The sequence below is a fragment of the Muntiacus reevesi genome, chromosome 10 (assembly GCF_963930625.1).
Source record: "Muntiacus reevesi chromosome 10, mMunRee1.1, whole genome shotgun sequence".
NCBI classification, from domain to species: Eukaryota; Metazoa; Chordata; class Mammalia; order Artiodactyla; family Cervidae; genus Muntiacus; species Muntiacus reevesi.
In genome coordinates, this window is record NC_089258.1 from 64225832 (window position 1) to 64251457 (window position 25626).

General features: G+C 35.4%; 1 protein-coding gene across 1 annotated transcript in view; it reads left to right on the forward strand.

The window, feature by feature from the left end:
- Positions 1-25626, forward strand: part of SGCZ (sarcoglycan zeta) — a 722641-nt gene that overhangs the window by 647585 nt on the left and 49430 nt on the right. The window contains exon 5 of the mRNA XM_065947181.1: positions 20144-20266. Within this exon, the coding sequence (XP_065803253.1) occupies positions 20144-20266 (123 nt within the window). The remainder of the gene's footprint in view (positions 1-20143; positions 20267-25626) is intronic.

Sequence of the window (25626 nt, forward strand, 5' to 3'; positions counted from 1 at the left end):
ATATTTGGGAGTTTTCAGATCTTTTTCTTTTCATAATTTCTATTTCTTTTTTAATTACATTGCTGTCATAACATAATTTGGAAGACATCAAACTTTTTCAGTTTACTGTCTAAATGGCAAAGAGATGGGGAAGCAATGAAAACAGTGGCAGACTTTGTTTTAGGGCACTCCAGCATCACTGCAGATGGTGACTGCAGCCATGAAATTAAAACACGTTTGCTCCTTGGAAGAAAAGTTATGGCCAACCTGGACAGCATATTAAGAAGCAAAGACATTACTTTGCCAACAAAGGTCCATCTAGTCAAGGCTGTGGTTTTTCCCGTAGTCATGTATGGATATGAGATTTGGACCATAGAGAAAGCTGAGTGCCAAAGAATTGATGTTTTTGAACTGTGGTCTTGGAAAAGACTCTTGAGAGTCCCTTGGACTGCAAGGAGATCCAGCCAGTCTATCCTAAAGGAAATCAGTCCTGAATATTCATTGGTAGGACTGATGCTGAAGCTGAAACTCCAGTACTTTGCCCACCTGATGCAAAGAGCTGACTCGTTGGAAAAGCCCCTGATACTGGGAAAGATTGAAGGCGGTTGGAGAAGGGGATCACAGAGGATGAGATGGTTGGATGGCATCACTGATTCAATGGACATGAGTCTGAGTGAACTCTGGGAGTTGGTGATGGACAGAGGGGCCAGGCTTGCTGCAGTCCATGGGTTCTCAAAGAGTCGGACATGATTGAGTGACTGAACTGAGCTGAAGTGAGGCTGTGTTAAGGCTTAAAATATTTTCTATCTGGAAAACGCTGCATGAACACTTGGGAAACTATCAACAGTTTATTCTGTTTTGTTAAGTTGTACTTTCTATCAGTGACAATTAGGTTCAGTAGTTTGATTTTGTTCCTTAACTCTGCTATATCCTTGCTGGTTTTTTGGACTGCTTATCATATTTATTGTTTGATATGGGGCTTGAAATCTCTGACTATAATTTTCGGTTTGCTTCAGTTTTATAAATTTTCCTTTACATATTTTATAACTCAGTCATAAATGTATAAACCCTTAGTTTTCTTTTTGCCGCCTAGATGAACTGACCTCTTTATCATTGTAAAATGACCTTCATCATCCTTGGTAATATACTTTAATTTAAAATTTATTTTACTGGATATTGAAACTACTGTTTTCATTTGACTAGAGTTAGCATGGCATATCTTTTCCCATTTTTTTAGTTTTAACTTCTTTATATCTTTTTATTTAAAGTGGATTCCTTATAGATAAGGTCTTACTTTTTATGCCGTCTGCCAGTCTTTACCTTTGACTGATGTTTAAATTATTTCTATTCAGTTGACATAATTAACATTGTCTATCATTGCACTGTTTGTTTTCCACTTGTTGCCTTGTTTTCTTTTTATTCCTTTTCTGTCTTCTGTCGGATTAGTTAAGTATTTTGTCTGATCCTATTGGTCTCCTTATTGTGTTGTTTTATTATTTTTCTGGTTGCTTCGGTGCTTATAATACACATCTTTAACTTAAAACAGCTGCCTTCAAGTGATAACATACCTCTTCAATAGGACCTTAGAACAGTTTACTTTCATTTCTTCCCTCCAAAATTTTAGGATACTGTAGTCATAGATTTTAGGTATCTAAGTTATAAATTCCTCAATGCATTGTCATTATTTTTTTCTTTAGTTAATTATCTTTTAAGCAGTCTAAGTAATTAGAGACGTATACTAACTGAGTCAGTATAGCTATCATTACCCCATATCCTTCTGCATATATCCTTATTTCCATCTGATGTTATTTTCCTTCCCTCTAAGGATTTCCTATTACATTTCCTATAATACTGATGGGATTTCCCTGGTGGATCATTGGTAGAGTCATGGGCAATGCAGGGGACATGGGTCAGGAATTCCTGGGTCAGAAAGATCCCCTGGAGAAGGAAGTAAAGCAACCCACTGCAGTATTCTTGCCTGGGAAATCTCAGCTAATCCTAGAGGAAATCAACTCTGAATATTCATTGGAAGTACTAATGTTGAAGCTCCAATATTTTGGCCACCTGATGCAAAGAGCTGACTCGTTGGAAAAGACCCTGATACTGGGAAAGATTGAGGACATGAGGAGAAGCGGGTAACAGAGGATGAGATAGTTAGATAGCATCACTGACTCCATGCACATGAATTTGAGCAAACTCCAGGAGAGAGTGGAGGACAGAGGAGACTGGTGTGCTGCAGTTCATGGGTAGCAAAGGGTTGGACATGATGGACTTGACTTAGCAACTGATCAACAACATAGGACATATTTCTGGTAATAAAGTCTTCAGTTTTTTGCCTCTGTTTTCCCTTTATTTGAAAAATACTTTCACTAGGCAAGAATTTTAAGTTGTTCTTTTTTTGGTGGGGGCATGAAACAAAGACTCGCTTAAAGATGTCCATTTCCATCTTATCCCTTAAATTATTCCTAGTAAGAATCTGCCACCCTTCTGATCTTTGACACTGGGTATAAAAAGTGTCTTCCATGATCACTTTTATAATTTTCACTCCATCACTTGTTTTGAGCAATTTGACTATGGTTTTCTTTGCAGTATTTTCTTAGTATTTTTGTGCTTAGGGTTTGTTGAGATATGGGTTTATAGTTTTCATCAAATTTAGAGATGTTCTATCTATTATATCTTCAAATACTTTTCTGTCGTCTGTGCACCTTCTCTTCTTCTTCAGGGGCTCCAGGTATAAGTATATAAACTCACAGGAAGTTGTTTCAAATAGTACTGATGGTATTTTCATTTTCTTAAACTTTTCTCTGTTTAATTATGGATCAGGTTCACTTTTCTTTTATAATATCTAATCTGCTGCTAATCCCATTTAGTGTATTTTTCAATTCAAGATAGCTTTCATCACCAGAAGTTTGATTCAGGTCTTTTTTTATCCGTGTCTCTAACAGTTGAGCATACAATCATAATAATTATTTTATTGTCCCTTTCTGTTAATTTAAACATCTTTCTTCAGTTCTCAGTCACATTTGATTAACTATTATCCTCATTATGGGCTGTGTTTTTCTGCTTCTTTTCATGCCTAGTAATCTTTCAGTGTTTGATGTGAGGCACAGTGCTTTTTTTTTCTTTTGGTGCTGGGTATTTTTTGATTCATATAAATAGTCTCAAACCTTATCCTGGATGTAGTAAAGTTAATTGAAAACAGATTCTCCCTTCAGGGTCCTGCATTTGATGTTTCTTTAAAAGATCTCTGACTTTACTAGCTCTAGGGCTAATCATTTCCTGTCATGACTCAAGACCCATGCCCCATGTATTATATTTGTTTTGTGTGTGTTTGATTTTGTTATTTTCAAATCTGGCAGCTACTATTCCCAGCCCTCAGTCAATGCCAGACTCTATACCCTCTATCTTTCCCTGACTGGGGTAATTGTCTCACATACTTGCACTAATATGTAATCTGCTGACTATTGGAGAGGGATGCTCTGCAGATCTCTGAAGTTCCTTTCTCTTTGCGTCTCTGTTCTCCTTGGTGCTCTGTCCTAAAAACTACCTGTCAGAGTCTCTGTCCCATCTCCACAACTCAGGAAGTCTATTGGATTCTGCCTGGCTTCCCCTTCTCTGCCCCACAGCTCAGGAACTCCCTAAAGCAGTAACTTGCAGTCATTGTGTGATTCATCACCTTTTTTTCTGTCTCTTAGGCATCACTGTTCATCATTTTCGGAGGTTCAGTGTCTTGAAAATCATAATTTCATGAATTTTGTCCTTGTGTTGTCATTTCACATGAGAGGGTATATCTAATCCCAGATATTCCATCTTGGTCAGAAGCATGAAAAACTATATATATATATGTAGCTTTTTGATTATTTCTTATCATGCCAAGCTATGTTAACATCCTTCTGAAATCTTAGAGCTCAAAATATGAATGAATACGCCAGGAGTGTATAACCAAAATGTGTGGCACATTTATTCTCTCTTTATAAGACACTCTTATTCATTCAGACTAAGATTCGACTAGACCTCTGATCGTAATTTCATTATATTGACTGAATTTTATATCTCTTCACTAACAGGGGTGCTCTTACTCTGGTCACATTTTTAATTCACATCAACAGTCATCCATCATAGAAAGTCTACAATAAAATGCAATAATCCAGACAGATATGATTCAGTTAACCCAGAGTTTAGCTTGATCATTTTCTTGTTCATCAACATTGCATTTCCATTTATACAGTCTTTGATGATAGCTACTCCTTAAACACATTGGGCATAGTTGTCTAACAGATAAAACACTTTTATCCCATAGATGTTGATAATTCTCCTTCCTCATATTCTGTTTTTGTGTTGCTTTTCAAAGTATGTCTCTTTGTACCCAAGAAAATATATTATCTCAAAATTTATTTTAAAAACTATTATCCAATCCCATCAGGACAACTTCTCAAAATCCTATGGTATTCTGATTTGTTATGTAGTTATTTCTCTAGTTTCTGTGTCATGTGAAAATTTAATTAATATGGCATAAATGTATTCAACAAAATGATAAATATGTTGTTGATGAATAAGAGTTAAGCAGTCACAACTTATCAGTATAACCCCATACAAATATAAAATAAACATTTGTCAAAAAAGACAAAACTAGAGAAGTTTGGGTGTTTGAAATATTATATCCCCTCATTTATTTTAATTGTCATGAGTTGAAAAAAATATTTTTAAATGGACTATAATTGTTATAGGAAAAGGAATGAACTAACATTATGAAAAGTGTGTATTTTGTTTAAGAAAGAGGGATTTAATCAAGAGGGATATAATTATCTCTGTTTCTATTTGCTAAAAATTAGAAGAAAATTTCAAAAGGAGTCACAGAAATTTTCCACTTAAGGGAAATAGTTAAAAAAGATTTCTAGGGCAGGGGTAGAAATGAGACTTCTTTTGTGTACCTTATGCTTCTAACTATTGTATCATGTAAATGCACTACTTGTCAAAAAATAAAACTTGATTTATGGCAATAATGTAGGAGAAAAGTTTTTGATAGCCTATAAAATACAGTTTTCCATGAGGAGATTAGGTATTTAAAAAGCTATCTCATCATATGTTTAACTGTGGCAATTTTAAAATATTATCATTTCTTTCAGTACATGCAAACATACACACATATGTAAAAATGTATTTATAATTTTTATATAGGTAGGAAGTATATTTTTTTACAGAATACACCTTAATTCTTTCATATTGTATTGCATTTTTTCAGGTTGCTTGACATGCTAATTTAATTTTGAAACTGATAGTTGTATTCCAAATTCAAATGTGTACTCCATGAAGTCTGTCGACTTTTCTCCTTTATAGTGGTTTATGACTTACATAGCTAATCATAATGCTAGAATGATATTAAGGTAATATTGAGAAACTACTAACACCAATTTATTCTGATCTAATTAGTAAAGATGAAAAAGAAATAAAGAACCAGGTAAAATAAGTAAAATATTAAAATATGATTAGAATTCTGGAATAAAACTCAAATATCATATTGAATTTATTCATCATAGTTTACTGATAATTTTCATTAAAGAATACTTGGAGGTAGCAAAGCGTTTCACATCTGAATGTGATATTACTTTTTCTAAATGTTCATATTTTGAAAAGAAATATTAGATATTTAGTTATAAAAAGTGAAGAGTGTTTAACAATATGTAAATTATGTTATTAAGAAAGAAATTCAGATTGGATGAGGGTATTTGGTGGTTATTATCAAAGAGGATGCTATTAGCAAGACACAGCAGTGTTCTTTTCCTTCTTATCATTTATTTTCCTTTAAATGCAAAAATTTACTGAAAAACATCATATTACTAATTTGCTAAAGAAAAACAATAATATTATCTATGTTCTGTTTTGACTATAGAGCTCCACCCAGTTAGAATTTTCAGAAGAAATATAGCAAATACCTTCTTACACATATGGTTTGCTTTTAGGAGTAATTAATTGATGGCATTTCTTCAGTAGGTCATACAGATTTTGTATTAACAAAATACTGTGTTTGCAAAGTACATATGACTCAAATCTAAGTGGTTTTGCTTCTGTTAGCCTTCCTCTCTTTTGTTTATAGGCGAGGGGATCAGTATTCTTTTAGATAAAGTACAACTAAAATTAGGATGAGAAATTCTACAGGATACAGAATCCAGACATTCATAGCAAAAGAATAGTAAGAAAAAGTTATATAAATGCTGACTTTAGAGTTTTCCGAAGTCTGAGGAATTATCAAGATTAATTTCTGAAGAAAGGCACTTGGATGATGTTATAAATAAAGTTAGTTGCTTCTTGCCCATAATTATTCTTTCCTTCTCTTTTAGTAATACAATCTCAAGTCTCAGCTGGGCATGACTATTCAGTTCAAGACTATTTGTCTCCCTTACAACCAGATGTGCCTGAGTTCTAGCCAATGAGAAATAAATAAGATTTGTACAATTTTAGATGCTGTCTTTTTAAAAACTGGATCTACCCTCTATTCTCTCTTGCTGCTCACTATTATATGTTTATTGAAATGAAGTTTAACTTTCAAAAATCAAGTAATTTTAATAATGAAAAAAATACCACTTGCATCAAGGTTCTATTCAGAAAGCTGCTTCTTTATAGAATTTATAACATTAATTCAATCATTCATGATCTAGAATTATACCACACAGTGAAGAAATTGATAGAAAATGGTCCTTAAATTTCATACAATTTACTGTCTCAAGCAGGAGACGTACAAACACAACTTTCCTAAATAAAATGTAGCTGACATTCTTGTAGGAAAAAAGAAAATGACCAGCAGGACTTATGTTGGTTTCCAAGATGGAAATGTAGTTTGAGAGTGGCAGAGAAAAAAGTAGAAGAGGCCTGTATTCCCAAGACCATTATATCTCCATTATAACTGTGGACCACATACCAAACATTTATCAGAAAGATAAACACCCTAACAAGCATTCTGATACATGGGAATATCCAGAGTGAACATTTTGGAAATGTACTTTCAACTCTTTAATATGCCTGCAGTAAATGATGACAAAAGAATTTGTCCTACCAGTTTTTCAGATAGCCTAATAATATTCTATTTAATTTCATCATCAGATTATTTATATTCTCTGAAAACCAAAAAGCTATTTCCAAGGAAAGACACATTGTGGGTATATGCTGGAGAGGGAAATTCAGGCTAGTATTTAAAATATGCTGTGCATGTGGCTATAAAACTTTTTTTCATGTTTAGCTTGATAATCTGATAAAGAGTGCTTTGAATTGGCAAATTTCCTTGGAGTTTTTAAAAAAATATATTAAAGTGAATGACAATATGTTGAAAAGAATTAGAAGCTTCATTTGGATGATAACAATGTAGGAAGTTACTTTCAGTCAGTTAGTTCAGTTAAGTCGCTCAGTCGTGTCCGACTCTTTGCGACCCCATGAATCGCGGCACGCCAGGCCTCCCTGTCCATCACCAACTCCCGGAGTTTACTCAAACTCATGTCCATCGAGTCGGTGATGCCATCCAGCCATCTCATCCTCTGTTGTCCCCTTCTCCTCCTGCCCCCAATCCCTCCCAGCATCAGGGTCTTTTCCAATGAGTCAACTCTTCACATGAGGTGGCCAAAGTATTGGAGTTTCAGCTTCAGCATCAGTCCTTCCAGTGAACACCCAGGACTGATCTCCTTTAGGATGGACTGGTTTGATCTCCTTGCAGTCCAAGGGACTCTCAAGAGTCTTCTCCAACACCACAGTTCAAAAGCATCAATTCTTCGGCGCTCAGCTTTCTTCACAGTCCAACTCTCACATCCATACATGACCACTGGAAAAACCATAGCCTTGATCAGACAGAGTTACTTTAGGTGACTCTAAAAACACATACAGTTTTAAATACCTCTTTTGAAAGGGAGACATTGGGCATGAAAAAAGAATATATACTGAGTAACAGATCAGGAAATCAGAAACTTAGAAATCCATTTTGCAAATTATTTTTAACAAATTCAAGTGATCTTTACTGAAACACAGTTAACTGCCTAAAGTATCAGAAGTAACACAAATATTTAATTAAGTAAATGATTTTGTGATATCCTCACCCCTAAACATTACTAGTATATTCAAAAACTTAGCTTGAGCACAGGGGAGTTTTAGTTATTAACAAATGTTCTTGAATTTTTTTTAAATATCTAGGATATCAAGAAAACTTTCTAGAGACTGAGTAAAAATGTTATGAGAAAGATGAATGTAGGCAGAAAGTAGATCTTAGTGAAATATTATTTCTTTTTTTTTAATCTGAAAATCCTGTTACCTTTTTCCAACAATTCATTAGACAGCCATTTTATCAAGCTGGAAGAAAGAAATGGGTTAGAGAAATGCTATTTCTGAATTAACTGAACTTTTCGTGTTAACTAAACAATCTTTATTCACTAACTGCTTTGTCGTTTATGAAAATAAATATTTCAGTGTATTTACCTCTTTCTTTGGGGTTCTGTATCAGTCAGGGGCTTAGTAGGAAAAATGGCACAGTGGAAAAAAGTAGTAATGGGAGCTGAGATAAACCTTAAAGGTAGAGGGCTAAACTATTGGGATAAATTGTGGTCCTAGTCACTGAAAAGGAGATTATTGAGGAAAAAATCATTTGGCAAGTGTGTAAAAATCAGTTCAGATGCACTGTATTTCAGTGCCCCCTAGACATGTATAAACAGTTGTTTATGTAAACTTAGATTTCCAGGTAAATATTAGAGCGTATGTTAGAAATTTTGGATTCAACACATACGTATTACTTAAAGCCATGATCCTGGATGAGAACTCCAAGATGAATGCAGAAGCGAGAGGAGTAAATAGAGAAGATTTTCCTTTGATTCTTTTTTCTTTTTCTCTGTACACTTCCCACCCAGAATACAGTTTAAGAGTCATTAGTCTGACCTCTGAAGCATGTAAATGTTTAGAGAATAGGAAAAAAAGAAGAAAGCAAGGATGCAGGCTGGAAAAATGTGACTGTGAGTCAGTAACAATGCCAAGAGTGTGGTTTATCAAGTCTAGTGAGAAACGCTCTTAAGGAAAAAGATGTTGAATGCATTAGCTGCTACTGAGAGATCCTGTAAGATGAGGTTCAGGGCTATTAAATTTTGAAAAATAATGTTTATTCCAAATCTTCATAAGACCAATTAGAGTGAGTAGTGAGAGTGAAAACCTGAATTGATTGATCATTTGAAGTGGAAAAATTTTGTAGTCCAGATATATAACTAAGCTATTGATTAGATATTATAGATTGAGAAGATACTTAAATGTTATAAAGCCTAATTAAAAAGAAAATTACTTCCTCTTAGTCAATATTAGTTCATGCATGTAGTGATAGAACTCCTGTTGCCATAACAACCATTAGGGTGGGATACTCCATTTTAGAAAGTACTAAATCTCATTGTGCTCTAATGAATTTTCCTGTAGTTTCAAGTTATAAAAATACTTTTATCAAGCCCATGTTGCTCTGGTGGAATAAGGGCTTCTCTGTGAAACAGATGTTAAAGAATCTGCCTACAATGCAGGAGACCCAGGTTCGATCATCAAGTAAACTGAACTAAAATCTAACAGAGTAGGCATACACAGGGAATATGAAGTCTATGTTATATTATGTTTTTAAAGAGAAAATATTTTCTTTTTAAAATATTTTTCTTTACAAGCTGTTCTATTTATGGCTACTATTTAAAACTGTACCTGTGAGTATCTGTAGATTGATTGTGGTGCCTCTAATAAGGAAGTAGCACTGATAATCGTAATCAAACAATCAATATAGATTTTGGTTTATCAGCGTTGTATAATTGTTTGGTAATTCAAATATACTATCATATCCTTGGATACAAAACACTTTGGTTCTTTATTTTCATATACTCAGCATTTAACCTAATATCTGAAATAATAGTGAATATTTAATGATACTTTTAACTTGTTGATAATTAATACTTTGGATCATGTAAGACTAAAGAAACATGGTTTAAATACCACTTCAATATAAATGAATGCTTCTTAGTGTGTAACTTGTGTCCAGGACAAGGGTGTATAATATATAAGATTATAGAAGTGTTATTGGAAGAAAGCATTATCATCTAGGTGGCTCTGGATAAAGAATCTGCCTGCAATGCAGGAGACACAGGAGACATGGGTTTGATCCCAGGGTCTTGAAGATCCCCTGAGGGGGGGCATGGCAGTCCACTCCAGTATTCTTGCCTGAAGGATCCCATGGACAGAGAAGCCTGGCAGGCTACAATCCCTGCGGTCGCAAAGAGTCAGACATTGAAGCACCTGAGCATGCATACATACACAACAATACTACATCATAATTGTATACCCTGGACTGTACAAAACTACACTTGGATCGAAAATCTGGAATCAAGAATCATTCTTGACTATCTAAGCAGTTTGCTAAATTCTTAATCATTTAATTATTTTTCTGTAGATTCTTTGTTAGTCTTTGAATAAATTCTTATATGAAAATGATGACAGTTTTTCTCTTATTCTGCTATACATAATATCATTTGGCTTTTGTTTTCTAAAGTAGAATTGATATTTATATATTGACCTTGCATTCAGAGACCTTGATACATTGATTTCCTAATGGTAAGAATTTCTTTGTGAATTCTTTGGATTTTCTATAGATGAAAACATGTCACCAATGAATAATCTCATTTTATTTCTATCTTTACAATTCTCATAAATTATCAAATCATTTTTCTAGTTATATTTCACTGATTATGATCTCTAGAACAATGATGAATATAATTTTTAATAGTAGGTATCATTTTCTGCTTCCTTATGTTGTAAGGAAAGCTTTCAGAACTTCATTAAGTGTCAGGTGTTTAATAGGTTTTTGTGGATCCCTTTATCAGAAAAAGGAAATGAAGTTTAGTTGATGGTTTTCTTATGAAGGGGCTTCCCTGATGGCACAAAGGTTAAAGAATCTGCCTGCAATGCAAGAGACCCAGGTTGCTCCCTGGGTCAGAAAGATCCTATGGAGGAGAGAATGGCAATCCACTATTCTTGCCTGGAGAATTCCATGCACGGAGGAGCCTGGCTACAGTCCATGGGGTTGCAAAGAGTCGGACATGACTGAGTGACTACTTATGAAGAGTGTTGAATTTTGTCAAACAATTTTTAAACCTATATGAACTAATCCTGTCTTTTCTGTTTAAAACTTCAAAGATAGTTAAATACATTTACTGAATGTACAATATAAATCACTCTTACATGCCTGGAGTAAACATGGTCTGCTAATATTTTACTTAGGCTTTTTGATTTTAAGTAAAATTATACTGTAATATTTCATGTGCTGTCTCTATAAAGTTTTTGTGTCAGAATTATACTAGCTTAATGAAATTAGTTGGGGAGTATTTTCTATTATCCTGTTCTCTTTAAAAGATGCATTATTCAAATTAATCCTTTCCTGAGTAGTACAGACTAGAATCTGTGTGTGTGTGTGTGTGTGTGTGTGTGTGTGTGTGCGCGCACACGCACGTGTCTGCATGTGTATATGTGTAAGGTTTAGAATTATTTTGTAACTTCTGTATTATTTTATGCTATACTTTATTATACTGGGAGTGCTCAGGTTTTCTGTTTATTCTTAAGTCAATATAGTAAGCAATATTTTGTGGACATTTTTTCAAGTCAAACAAATTTGCAAATGAATGGGTATAATGTTGCTATAAAATATTTGTACCATTTGAACATCTATAATATCTTTATTAATGTTCCTTTTCTTACTGATATGTATGGTTATATTTAAATCTTTTATTAATTAATTTCACCATGAATTAGTTTTATTTGTTGTATTAAACCTGCTTTTGACCTCATTGACCTAGTATATTTTAGGTTTGTATTCTATTTCATTAATACCTACTCTTCATTATTTTTTCCATTTACATTTTGAGGATTTATCTTTTGTTGTCTTATCATTGTTTTCTAGTTTCTCAACATAGATGTCTTAACATTAATTTTTTTAGTTATCTCTTCCAATATAGCTATTTGAGGCTAGACATTTTGTTGTAAGTATTGACTTACCACATTTTACAAGTGTTAATAATAATAATATTGTAATCATTGTTTAATTTGAAACACTTTCTAATTTAAATTAGATTTGCCTCTTACTCATTTTAATGTGAATTTCTTAATTTCTAAACATATGGGAGTTGTCAATTAACATTTGCTATTTAAAATAGATTGCACTGTGGTCAGATAAAAATCTCTATAATTTTCATGTTGTAATCTGTTAAGATTTGCATTAAGCAAGAGTAATAATACACTTTTTAAAGTATTTGACAGAATAGATTGAAATAAAATCATCAATTAAAATATTCAATTATTCCCCAATGTATGTAAATCATTATGCTAAAAACTTTATACTTATAGAATATAGTATGACAATTATATTTCAATAAAACTGGAAAAATATTCAATTGCAAAGGAGCAAAATATTTCAAGGTTCAATGCATGACCAATATGTCAAATTTGGTAAAAAAAAATTTTAATTTTCACATTTCTATCATTACTTTTTTTTCTACATTACTGAGAAAAATATCTTATAATCTCATCAACAATCTGCATTTGGTTATTTTTTCTTCTAGTGTTGTCAAATGTTGCTTTGTTTTGACATCCTGTTTCTTTCTCTATAATAATTTCAATTGCTAAATATTCATGATTAATCAATTGCAATAACTTTTGTTATGTTATTAATGCTTTTTAATTTAGAGATACAGGGCAGAGTTTTTCCTTTTAATTATACACTGATGAATTTTTGTGAAGAAATGCAGCGATGCTTAATGATGGAAAATTTTTAAATTTCTGTTTAATAAAGATGAGCATGACAGAGACAGAATGCATAGAAACTTAAAGAAGAAAATAAAGAGTAAAAGGGAAAACTCAATACAAAATTTAACCTATCAATGTGGATGGGGTAGGTGAGTAATTTATTGATTTATATAAATGGAAAGTTTAGAACTTGATCCATATATCTCTGGATCCAGCTAGTTAAGCAATAATTTCAGAAGTATCATTTTGCCCTTTTATTCTCTTTCTGTCACGCTTCTCCTTTCTACTGACTGGCTGAATTCTCAGGTAGATGCTCTCCATGTTGAGAATATTGCTAGCCTTAAAAGCTTCAAGTTTACATCGTGCTAAGTGTCTGATCTCAAAGGAAGAATGTGCCTCTTTTTCAAAACCTAGAGCAAGAGTCAGGAGAGCATTCAAGTTACATGCGTGTGTATGGATTAATTGCTTTGGTCAGTGAGGATAATACCCTATGAGAACTGAACCACTTTTAGACAGAGAGTTGGCCCCCACATGCACCCACTGACTCACTATGGGGAGGATATTGTCAGTAAAGAAGACAGGAGCGGTGGCACAAAAAAAGATGTTTACTTCAACAGTAATCAGGGAGTTGTAAATTGAAACCATATCGGCATAACACCTAGATTGGTAAAAATTAGAGTCTTTTAATATTGAGTGCTTACAATGATGTGGAACTAGTGAAACATTCATACTTTCTCTGTTGGGAATGTAAATCAATACAAGAGTTTGGGAAAAAACTACTATCTAGTAAAATTTGAAGCACACACTACTGTCCAGCCATCCCACACCCAAGTATAAAACCTGGAAAACTCATGCCCACATGTAAAAGGAGATACGTACAAAATGTTTATAGAATCACTGTTACTGATTCTGATATTCTAGAAACAACCTAAGAGATTTTCAGTGGAAAATGGATCACCAATTTGTGATATATCCATATGATAGAATATAGCAGTGAAGATGAATAAAGCAGTGCTGCATGTATGGAAATAATGAATTTCACGAATCTCAATTGACAAAAAATAACCTAGTGACTGAAAAAATATAATATAAAAGGGTGTGTGTGTGTGTGTGTGTGTTGTGCAAAACATGCAAAACGAAAAAATGTTTGAAGGACACTTACATAAATGTTTGGAGGACACATAAGGTTAAAAAACAGGAGTGATAAAAACCCTTTTTGGGACAATGTTGACGTCTGGTGCTCACTGAGGATGAAAGGACAGGTGATGAAGGAAAAGTTACAGCGAAAGCTTCCCCTATTTTGGAAATAGTAGATATTTCTTCAACAGGGTAATGCATAACATTATCTGTATAATTATTATATGCATACCTTTTTCATAACGTTTTAGAAAAGGAAGATGGCAAGCAACAATATATGACCATAGGGGTAGTAACGATTAGCAAGGAAATGATAAAAAAAAAAAAAGTTCAAAAGTACAAAGGGTGAAGAGCCATGGAATTTATTTCAACTTAAAAACACACTTCAAGTGAAGCATTGAGGTCACAAGGCATCAGTCTAGTCACTGGATGGTAGGGAGTTTCAGGGAGAGATACAAAGGTGAATATAACCTCAGAGTTCACATACCTACCTAATTGCTGGTGGAAGAATGGCTGCTCCTCCAATTACAAAGCAGAGGCAGTACCCGAAGGCCAAGAGAAAGAAACAAAGACCCATCTCTGACAAGACGGCATGAGGATTCCAGGTGTCAGTAGCCCTTCTGAGATAAGCTTCCCAAGTGGGCCATGAGGATTTTTCCTTTTTGCTGCTGCTTCTCCTCTTTTCCCCCCAGCACACTCAGAGTACATTTTTCCATATGCAAGATTTTAATGACACACATGTAAAATAAACCACAGGCTTATTTTTGTTTATATTCCATGAAAGCAGCTTATTTTGTTTTGTTTCAAACTTGGTTTTGTTTTTTTCCTGACCCATGATAATTCTAAATCAGCAATTTTAGAACAATGAATGTAGTTGACTATATTGAATCTTGTTTTAGTTTTTCTTGTGGGAATTTTGAATCTTTTAATAATGTTCTTCTTGAAGGCCTTGAAAATATTGACAGACATATAAAATTAGAGTTATATAGGGAGAAAGAATTCATCCTGCTATGCTTGAGGGAAATACACCAGAGATAATCAGACATATCCATTTTGATCTTTGCCTTGTTTTCTCTAAATCAGTACTAAATAGTACCAAGAGGCCCCTTGGAAATATATTATTTGAGCCCCTATAGAGATTCCTATTGAAGAAAATTTTCCAATTCATGTCTTTGACTGATTTAACATAGAAAATGCCAAGTCAGTAGGTAAATTAATGGAGCCTCTCTACTTGTCAGCAAAACATGCCTTTGACTACTGAATATGACTGTCAGAAATATGAATATTCCAAACAGGGCAGTGAAGCCATCTCTGAGGGAAATAAGATATTAACATTATTGTTGCTTCGTTTGTTTGCTTTTAAAGAACCTATACAGAATATTAAATGGACTAGGTAGAGAAAATATTAGGATATATATTGAACACTTCAATCCTTTAAAGACACCTATTGTTTTTCTTACTTATTGTCTCTTTTTTCCTTCCAATTTGCTTTTCTTGTTTTTTTTTTTAAATTGAAGTGAGCTAATTTACAATATTATGTTAGTTTCAAGTGCACTGAATAGTGTTTCAGTATTTTTGCAAGTTATATTTCATTAAAGGTTATTACTAGATAATGGTATGATTCTCTGTGCTGTGCAACATATCCTTGTTGCTTATCCACTTCATGCATAGTAGTTTCTATCTATTAATCCCATACCTCTATCTTGCCCCCATATCTCTCTCCCCTCTGGTAACCACTAATTTGCTTTCTATATCTATGAGTCTGTTTCTATTTTCCTGACATGCATTCCTTTGTTTTATTTTTTAGATTCCACATGTAAGTGATATCATACAGTATTTGTCTTTCTCTGATTTATTTCACTATGCATAATATTTTCTAGGTCCATGAGTACCCATTCCCTTCCCCAGGGGATTCTTCAAACCCAGGTGTCCTGCATTGTAGGCAGATTCTTTACCATCTGAGCCACCAGGGAAGCTCATCTAGATCTGTTCATGTTGTTGCAAACGGCAGAATTTCATTAGATTATGGCTGAGTAATATCCCATATCTTCTTCATCCAATCATCAGTTGATGTACACTTCGGTTGTTCCCTATCTTGACAACTGTAAACAATGCTACTATGAATATTGGTGTGAACATATATTTTCAAATTAGTATTTTGGGGCTTTGGGGATATGTACCCAGGAACAACCTAAAAGATTTTCACTGGAAAATGGAAATGCTTAGTAATGTGGCAGTTCGATTCTTTGGTTTTCTGAGTAACTTTCATACTGTTTTCCACAGTGGCTGCACCAAGTTACATTCCCGCCAGCAGTGTACAGATTACGTGCATGCGACTTTGCTTCAGTCGTGTCCAACTCTTTGTGACGCTATGGACATAGCCCACCAGGCTCCTCTGTCCACGGGATTCTCCAGGCAAGAGTACTGGAGGGAGTTGCCATGCCCTCCTCCAAGGGATCTCCCGACCCAGGAACAGAACTCGGGTCTCTCACTTCTCCTACAATGGCAGGCAGGCTCTTTACCTCCAGCGCCACCTGGGAAGCACCGCAGATTACCATCAGACACATGAAAAGATGCTAAGATGCTCAGTACTGCCAGAGCATTTTCTTGGCTCAGCCTGGGTCACAAGCCAAGGCTGTCACAGGAAACCTGGAGGCTCTAGAGCAGTCCTCTCTGCCCTTTCAGACTTGCCTTGAGGGCAAACCAGGGAGGGCACCCCTTGCCATCAGCGTCCAGGCCTCCCAAAGCCCTCTCCTCTGCCCCAGGGGTCCCCTCACCAGCTGGTCTTCCCCAGGGCAGATCCCAGGACCCAGGCGCCCAGTCAGAGGCTCTCCCCTCTCGCTCCGCAGGGTGTCCACCTCTGTATTCTCCCTTTCCTCTGAGCCACGCCCAGGGAGCACGGATCCAAATCACATGGCTTTTCTTCCCTTCCTTCCTGAGTACCTGTAACTTGTCTTAGAGCTCCTCGTTCAGCAGCCCTCCTGCCAGTTCCCAGTTAGTTTCCAGTGAGAAGTTTTCCACCCGGAGGCGTGTTTTTGACGTGTTGATGGGGGAGGGGAGCTCCTCTTACTCTGCCACCTTGATCAATCCCCATTCTTTCTTCTTCTGTGCCTCATTGTTCCTTGTTTGATTTTGAAGTTGCTGACGTGAACTTCTCAGAGAAGCCTGGATATTTTAGTGAGCAAGTTGTTGTTTAAGATGACTAATAAAATGTAGAGCTGCCTGGATGACTGCCTGGGTAAGCTCTTTGCCCAGAGACATTCAAATATGTTGCTCTCCTGCATCTCTAAAAGGTCTTTGATTGAGATAAGATGGAAGTGGGTATCACTGCCCCTCTGAACAGCTGGATCCTAAAGTGACATAGCTTAGAGAATATGAGATGCTGACTTTTGAATTAGCTGAGTAAGACAACACAAAGCATGTTAGGATATAATAAATTCAGTTTCATATAGCCTAGTATATTACCTTTAAACATAAACATTCACAACTATGCAGTATGTGTCCAATTACATATATTAACTGCTTTCTATTTGCAGAAAATAAAAGCAATGTATAAAAGCACCCTATATTCAAAGTTATTTTCTGACTTAAAATATTTACTTACTATCAGTGCATTGCTAATTGCTTGTAATTTTGCCTTCTATAATTATACTAATATGCTGAATAAAGTGTAGTCTGATGTATTAATTTATATATCTATTAGTCAATTGGATGAATCTGCCTCCATTTATTTACAGCCTAGATGCCTCTCTTCTATTCCAGGTGCATGAATGTTTGCTCATCTGATTATTTTCTTGTGCTTATTTAAATGCAATGAATTAAGATATCAACTCATTTCACCACATCCAGACACTCAACTCATAAAGTATCTCCAATATAACAACATTAAGTATTATGCCAGGAAGTCTTCCTGGGGTGTGTGTGTGTGTGTAGTGTATGTGGATATATGTATACATAAGAACGGTGATCTTTACAGTTTGATGTCATTAAGGTCAGTGATATATTTTGTGGACCAATTTATCCAGTAATTAAATATATTTGCAGGAAGCAAGGTTTTATGTGTACAGTATCTGTAATATCTTTAGGCAGTTCATATTTAATGTATGCTTCAGTGCCCAGAAGATAGATTGAAACACAGAAGCCTCAAAACCCAGAAATCACTTTTATCAGCACTTCTGGCCTCAAGCATGACTTTTTGAACATCATCCATTTGAGTTATTATGGTTCAAAGATTAAAAGCTCAATACAGGGAAGTTAGACCATGATTAGAAAAAAAACACAATCAACTGAATACAGGCTGCTGAAATAACGTTTACAAGATCAAATGCAATGATTTTGAACATGAACAATAGGTATTCCACGGTTTCTCCAATATTACCATTAAATTGCGTAAGGAAAGTTATTTGCTTAAAAATAAAATAAAATACAGACTTTAAAATACTGTTCATGCTGTTTTGAACTTGATAACTTGCGTGGTTAACACCAGTTTTAAAGTACTTAGCATTGTTCTACTTAGAGTTTTTCACACTTTCTTTGTAGACCTGAAAACATGTAAATAGTTTCAGAATATGAGAAAAGTTTCCTCTTTTCAGAGAAATTATCCCACATGTTATCAGAGTATGTAAATTAATGCCTTCCTTTTATTAAGTGCTCCTAAGAAACTGTGATGGTGGGAGGTGTAAGTTACTTAAGCCCCCAGACAGGTATTGAGAGTGGATCTGAGGTGGGTTTGAGGACAAGGAAAGGGGAAGAAAGTTCTAAATGCCTATTAGAAGCTAGAGAAAATTTTAAATTTGGAGGATATTTTGAAATACAAATATAACCTCGTGTTTTTAATTCCCGGGTGTCATAGAGCTAACAAAAAAAATGATAGTACATTGTCTTAGTCCATTCAGACTGCTATAAAAAATACCATACACTGGGTGGCTTGAACAACAGAATTTTATTTCTCACAGTTCTGGAGGGAAGCCCAAGATTAAAGTGACAACAAATCCAGTGTCTGGTGAGAGGCTACTTCCTGACTTGCAGACAGCCAGCTTCTCTTGTGTCTTCACGTGGTAGATTACACAGAGAAAGCAAGCTCACTTGTGTCTTTTGATTAGGGCACCAGCCTCACATATGAGGGCTCCTTTCTCATGACCTAATTAACTTCCAAAGATCCCATATCCTAACACCATCACATTATGGGTTGGGATTTCCAGATGTGAATCTGGAGAATCCACATTCAGCCCATGGCATATGTAGAGAGAAATGAAAATAGGCACAAAGTGTGCTCTGCCCAGGTCCCTGAGTGGACCACACTGTATCTGACAAGTTTCTGATATAGATAGCAGAGAAGGGATGGTCCACATCTTAACAAGAGACAAAGATATAGATGCATATGCCAAATATATATGCCAAAAGAAATAAATTAGTGTTATAGAAATAGCAATTCCCTACCCCCTGACCAGCTTGATCTTCTTGCTGAAACCATGTTCTAAAATTATGTTTTTCTTTTTTTAAATATGGGAGCTGACTTTGTGGATTGTGGGTGGATTAATATGCAAAATGATCCAATACATTGAAAACAGATTTTCGATTACATAATACAATTTATTTAATATTACATTTTAATAATGAAAATTATTGATTAGAAGATACATTGGAGAACATGAAACATATATATGCTATATATATGTGTGTGTGTATGTGATATACACATACATTTACAATATTGAATCTAAAATGGATTCATATTAGGTAGTAATAAAGAGTGAACGAATGTCAATATTAGCATCTATGAAATGTTGAATAACTAAAGGTTCACAATTTCCTTGTACTATAGCAAGTATAGACATGTATTGTCTACTTGCAGAGAGAAAAATGAGAGTCCTCCCATCCACAAGTCCCTATGAAGCATCTAGCACAGGGTAGGTAAAATGCCAAGTCTGCAGGCAGCCACCAAGAACAGAGCAAACATCATCTCTCCTTGTGTACATGCAAAGATTTCCCAGCTGGCTAAACCCACAGACTTTGTCAGGCCTATGTCAGGAATGTAGATGTCAAATATGTACCCAACCATCCTGGCCCAGCAATATTCTACCAAATTAGAATCCTGAAAGGATGGCAATTTTAAAATACTAATTTAGATATAAAACATACTGTAGAGATTAACTAATATATGTATTTCTCTTCTTTTTTAAAAAAAATATATGTTCATGGTTTCCTGGATACAAGATTCATTTTTAAACCTTTCCTCTGACCATAGGAGCTGATGCTGTGGAAGCTCAGTGTAAAAGATTTGAAGTGAGAGCGAGTGAAGATGGCAGGGTGCTGTTTTCTGCAGATGAAGATGAGATTACCATTGGGGCTGAAAAGCTGAAAGTTACAGGTACTGTAGATGGAGGTCTTGGAACATTGTTTACTTCCTGAAAGAATATGCAACTGAACAAGAAATGACTTTTTAATATCTGTGGTTCACATGCCAGAAATTGAGTCTCACATAATATCGTGCATGGTATCACATCATTTGATTTTCCAATAGTAATCAAACAGAAAGCCCTAGGTTGAGGTTGCAGAAGAACTATAAATATATTAGCCTTAGTGTTACAGAAGCAAAGCTGCATGTCTCAGGCAGGGTTAGAGGGAGGAAATTGAGTATGGATGGTGGAAGATAAGGTGGGGTGCAAACAATGATAAAGACTCAAGGTGATAGATAAATATAATCTAGAGGTATTATTTAAAAGTAAAAGATATGCAAAAGAAGATCTAAAATGTAAATATCAACTGAAGTAGAGGGAAAGGTTATAAATAAGCTAAATTCTTGTTCTTTAGGGCTCATAATTGTCTTCCAAAGCATATAAATCAAGAAATAGTGCTAATCACCTATTATGGAGATGTTATTAAAGTCATTATTCTAATATTAGGGCCATTAGTGTCAACCACCAGCTGAAATGAAAAAGTAAAAGCAAAAAACAAGAAAACGGAAATTTAAAAGCAGGACTGGGAATAGGAGAGAATTTTATTAAGACTATTTTAAGCATTTTAAGAACAATATCTTTTGAATTATCTGAGTTACAAACACAATGCATATTATTTCGCTAAAATATTTTAAAAATACTTAAGGAGGCCTATATTTAAAAAATGAAATATGTGTGGCTTAGCATTTCCCAAATTTGAATTTGGGGACAGTTCACGGGATACCTGTCAATCTATTTAGGTAAATGGAGACTGTAGGCCATTGAGGGCAGTTTACATGGTAAATGACCTCAGCTCTTGGGCTGTTTGGGTTTAATCCTGCTTCTACCACTCAGTATTTTGAGCAAATTCTATGCTGTCTATTTTCTTAAATCTAAATGATTGAAATGATAATGATTATTAGTGCACAAATTATGTGCATGTGTGTGCACGTGCCTATGTATGCAAGTGTGTGTTTAGAATGTCTTGGACGCATAATGAAGACACTCTGAAGGTTAGCCTTCTGTTTTTATTGATAATGATAATATTGCCAATATCCCAGATACGAGGGCTTGTGTGGATTTCAAGAAAGATAGACTAGTAGATGGCAATTAAATTCAGCAAGGATTGCAAAATGGGGATCCTCACTGGGCATCTCTGGTCTGGCTCACAACCTACTGCCACCAGACTTCCTGTCCCCAGGGCCTTCTTTCTTCCTTCTGTGAGTCTGTTGAGGAGCTGGAGCGTGCACCACTGGGCTGGTGTTTGGACTGCTCCCCATGACTGCCTGTCAGCCTCATTCTCCTTCTTTCTAAAAACTCCTTGGAAGGTCAGAGAAGAAATCATGCACATGAGGTTAACACTGGCTTTCCTAAGTCCTGAGTTGACAGTCAGGGAACCAGAAACCTTTTTTATTAAATTAAAAAGCATGAGGATTTAGGTTGGCAAAGGGCATAGACAAATCAGAAAGGTCATTGACTTAGGGCCCTTGGTTATAATATTTGAGTTGCTAGTTGACGGGCAAGTCAGGAACCAGGGTAGAGTTGCACTTAGGAAGATTAGGCATTTGTGATTTTAATATTTAACAATTTTTTCACGTTGGTAGTACCTGCCAGTTATCAGCTTTGATATCAATGTAATCCTCATAGCTCTTAGGATATTACACTTATCCAAAGATTATTTCATCCATCTCCAGGTATTCACATTGGGTACTTTGTATTCATAAGTAAAGGGAAATTCTCGAGCACTTAGCAGTGTGTATGATCTCACAGAATTCTAACTTTCTCTGATCTTTATATTATATTACCTCGATTTTCCTCATAACTGTTGCAGTAAAGAACTTTCTTCACAAAATTAGACCCACTACCTAGTTTGTTTTTTTTTTTTTTTCCTTTGAGGTGGGTAGGTACTCACCATATTTCCTCTTTTTCTTGGTAGCCTGGCAGCCATCCTTGAACTGTTAATTGGACTCTTAAGTCAGAAGAGAGTGTTCTCTGAAAAAACTCAGTTTCTCTGCTTTTTACTTAACTGTGTTTGGCCGTCATCTCTGCTGACCTAGTCACTCTTTCTCTCTTTCCTCTGTGAGCATGTGTGTGAATGTGTGTGTGTGTGATGTAGGTGTGGTACCCTGTATAATGTCCACATGGTTAGACACATGTATCTCACTCTAGCTCTCTTTTTCCTTTTTCCCCTGTCTCAAATGTATACACACAGCTTCGAGTGTTTTCTTCAATACTCTCTTTTGATCTGTATTATCTCAAAAATTGATTAATCAGTTTTATAATGTAATGTATCATATGACTCCAGAAGATGTTAAATAATAAAATAATTTGACTTTGAGGTCGTGATTACAGAATCCAGGCAGACTTTTGTAAAGAATGGAGGTTTAACACAGGAGGGAAGAATGAGAGCATTTGTAATAAGTAACCCTGGCTTTTCAACCATTGCAGACATGCAAGGGACTCCACATCATTCAAAAATAAGTGCTAAGTTGGGGAGCACTTTAACATGATTAGAATCTCTCCCAGAACCTAGCCACACTCCTGTTTCTCACAGAAGAGCCCGGATACATGCACAGACACAGACGCAAACACACACATCCTTGACGCCTTCTCAAATTCCTGCAGAGTCCTTTACTCCATTACCAGAATACCACATATGAACTTTATAATGGCTTTATTTCTTCCTGTGATACTTCTAAAATAAAGGAAAATAAAGTTATCAAAGGAAAATATGATTGAGAATTTCCCATGCTTAGAGGAGAAAACTGTGCATAACGTAGCATGCAATTTAAGGGCACCGGGATTGATTAGTAACCTCATATGTGCTTTAAAGCAGTGCTTGAATATTTAACAAATAATACTACAAAGAATCAGTGACTCCAGGGTATTTCATATAAATTAGGTAGCAGTGCTGACAAGACTTCAAAGTTGTGTGTGACAAGAGATCTGTGTGAGGTTGATTCGAGAATTTTAAATTTGAGACAAGAAATTTTTCTATTTAAGCAATATCCGTGGGGATTAAAATGGATCCTTTCTAATTTACATTTTAAGAAAAGTGGTGTTTCATACATGGACTTCTCTTTCAAGGTAACAGAAGTGGATGAATTTATTTAGACAATAAGTGGGTCTATACTCCTGAGACAAAATCATTTGTGACTATATTTATTTGCAAATCTAGTGTAGTTCAGGATATTTAAATTTCCTATATTGAAACATAGCAGGGATGTACTCGATACATTTAAATACTTTTAGGGTGCAGGAGAGTAGAACTAAAGTGGCAAAACAGCTCCCTGAACACCACCACCCCTCATTACCCCATCAGCATGATCAGTAATCAATCATATGCTTTCAACTTGTAATTTTTTTACTCCTGATAATAGCTTCACTTGCTCAATAATACTTTGCTTAAATTTAATTTGAATATACTTATATGACCTTAACATGCCCCCTCTATATTATTGAATACATGGGAGTTTCACACATTTGGCTCATCTATGCATACTTGAAAATTTTATTTTCCTTTGTATTTGTATTCCCTAATATTGATCAAAGACATTACTTAATGCAATTATCTTTTGAGACCAGGTCAGTAAATACAAGATATAAACCTTTACACTCAGAAGACTCTTAAATTTAGGGCTTTCAGGCAGAATCAATCAACTGTAATTTGTTCTTTCATTTGTATTCCAAGGAGTATATTAACTTAGAAAACAAACTGCAACTTATTTGACTTTATACTTTAGCCCTATAGGATACTTTCATGTTAAATTAAAAGCTATTAGGTGGAGTTAGATCTCTCCGTTTTGCCTTTGAGAGAAAAGTGAAAAATAGCTCAATGCATGAGAAGAAAGGATCTCTTTTTTTTTAATCAGGTGGTAGAAATTAAAACTGGCAATTTGAAAGAATAGTGCATCCGAATCATGTATCCACCCTGTGCCCTTGGGCTTGCTTGAAAGCCAAGAGTGTCCTTCTCTTATCTCTGCTCTAATTGAATGTTTGGAAAGATAGAAAGGTCCCAATGCTTGTTTGACAACAGAAGAAAGGATTTTCCAAAGAGCTGTCTTTTATTAATAAATTAAACACTATGTTTCTGGGCTGGAATCAATATTCTCTGGTTTGTTTGTATTAGTTGGTCTTCACATCCTTGCTCTTGTCTGTTAACTTGGGACAGGTTGTGATGAGGTCAGCTTTGGAATCAACCTTTCTCTTACATAAGGCCATTGTTCCTCTGGGCTGTCCAAATGCCAAGAGCCTGGTGGCATGCAGCCCGCAGGATGGAGCTGCTAGGTCTGAATAACACCTGAAAAAATGTGATCAGATCAGGTGCTGAGGATTCTAAGGTGCAGTCATTTCATTTTCTTTGGTGTAATATTTTAAGTCTGTAGAACTGGGTAAATCACTCAACTTAATTTTCTAGCTGTTGCTTTTTTTTAATTAGCCTCCTCCTCCACCACCCCCTCATCTTCTTCCTCTTCTTGCTCCCTCCGCTCCACCCAACCACTGCCCCCCAACCCATGCCCAGTGAGCTGAGGAAATGCTTCAGCAGCAAACCTGCATGGTTATGGCCTCTAGTTGTTTTTTAAACTTAGTGAGGATAAAGCTTCTGGAGATGATAAAGAGGAGTATGACTCTGACTCCCAGATTCAGGTGAAAACTGATTGGTTTTGAAGGGTATAAATACTAGCTTCGAAGGGTATAAATAATGAACTATGTTGTTATTCAGTCACTCAGTCATGTCTGACTCTTTGCAACCCCACGGACTGCAGCATGCCAAGCTTCCCTGTCCTTCACCATCTCTTGGAGTTTGCTCAAACTCATGCCCATTGAGTCAGTGATGCCATCCAATCATCTCATCCTGTTGCCCTTTTCTCCTCCTGCCTTCTTTCCATGAGTTGGCTTTTCCCATCAGATGGCGAAAGTATTGGAGCTTCAGCTTCAGCATCAGTCCTTCCAATGAATCTTCAGGCCTTCCAAGAACTGAATATTCAAATGAATTATGCCATCTTCAAGAAAATAGCTGCTTCCTCTGAGTACCTTACTAACAATCTTCTCCATGATTTATTTTATTTCTCTGAGACCTGACTCAAATATTTCCTATTTTTGTTAAAGTAAAACTTCCAACACTTGGTATAATAGAAATGTGAGGAAATTCATGAAAGGGGCCATGCTTTCCTTTTATGAGGAGAGTGTTAAAGAATTTTGGACATGTTTTTAAAGTCAATCACATTAAGCAAAACTTGAACAGGGCAAAGTATACACAAAAGTTTTTTGTTTTCTTTTTTCAGTTATACTC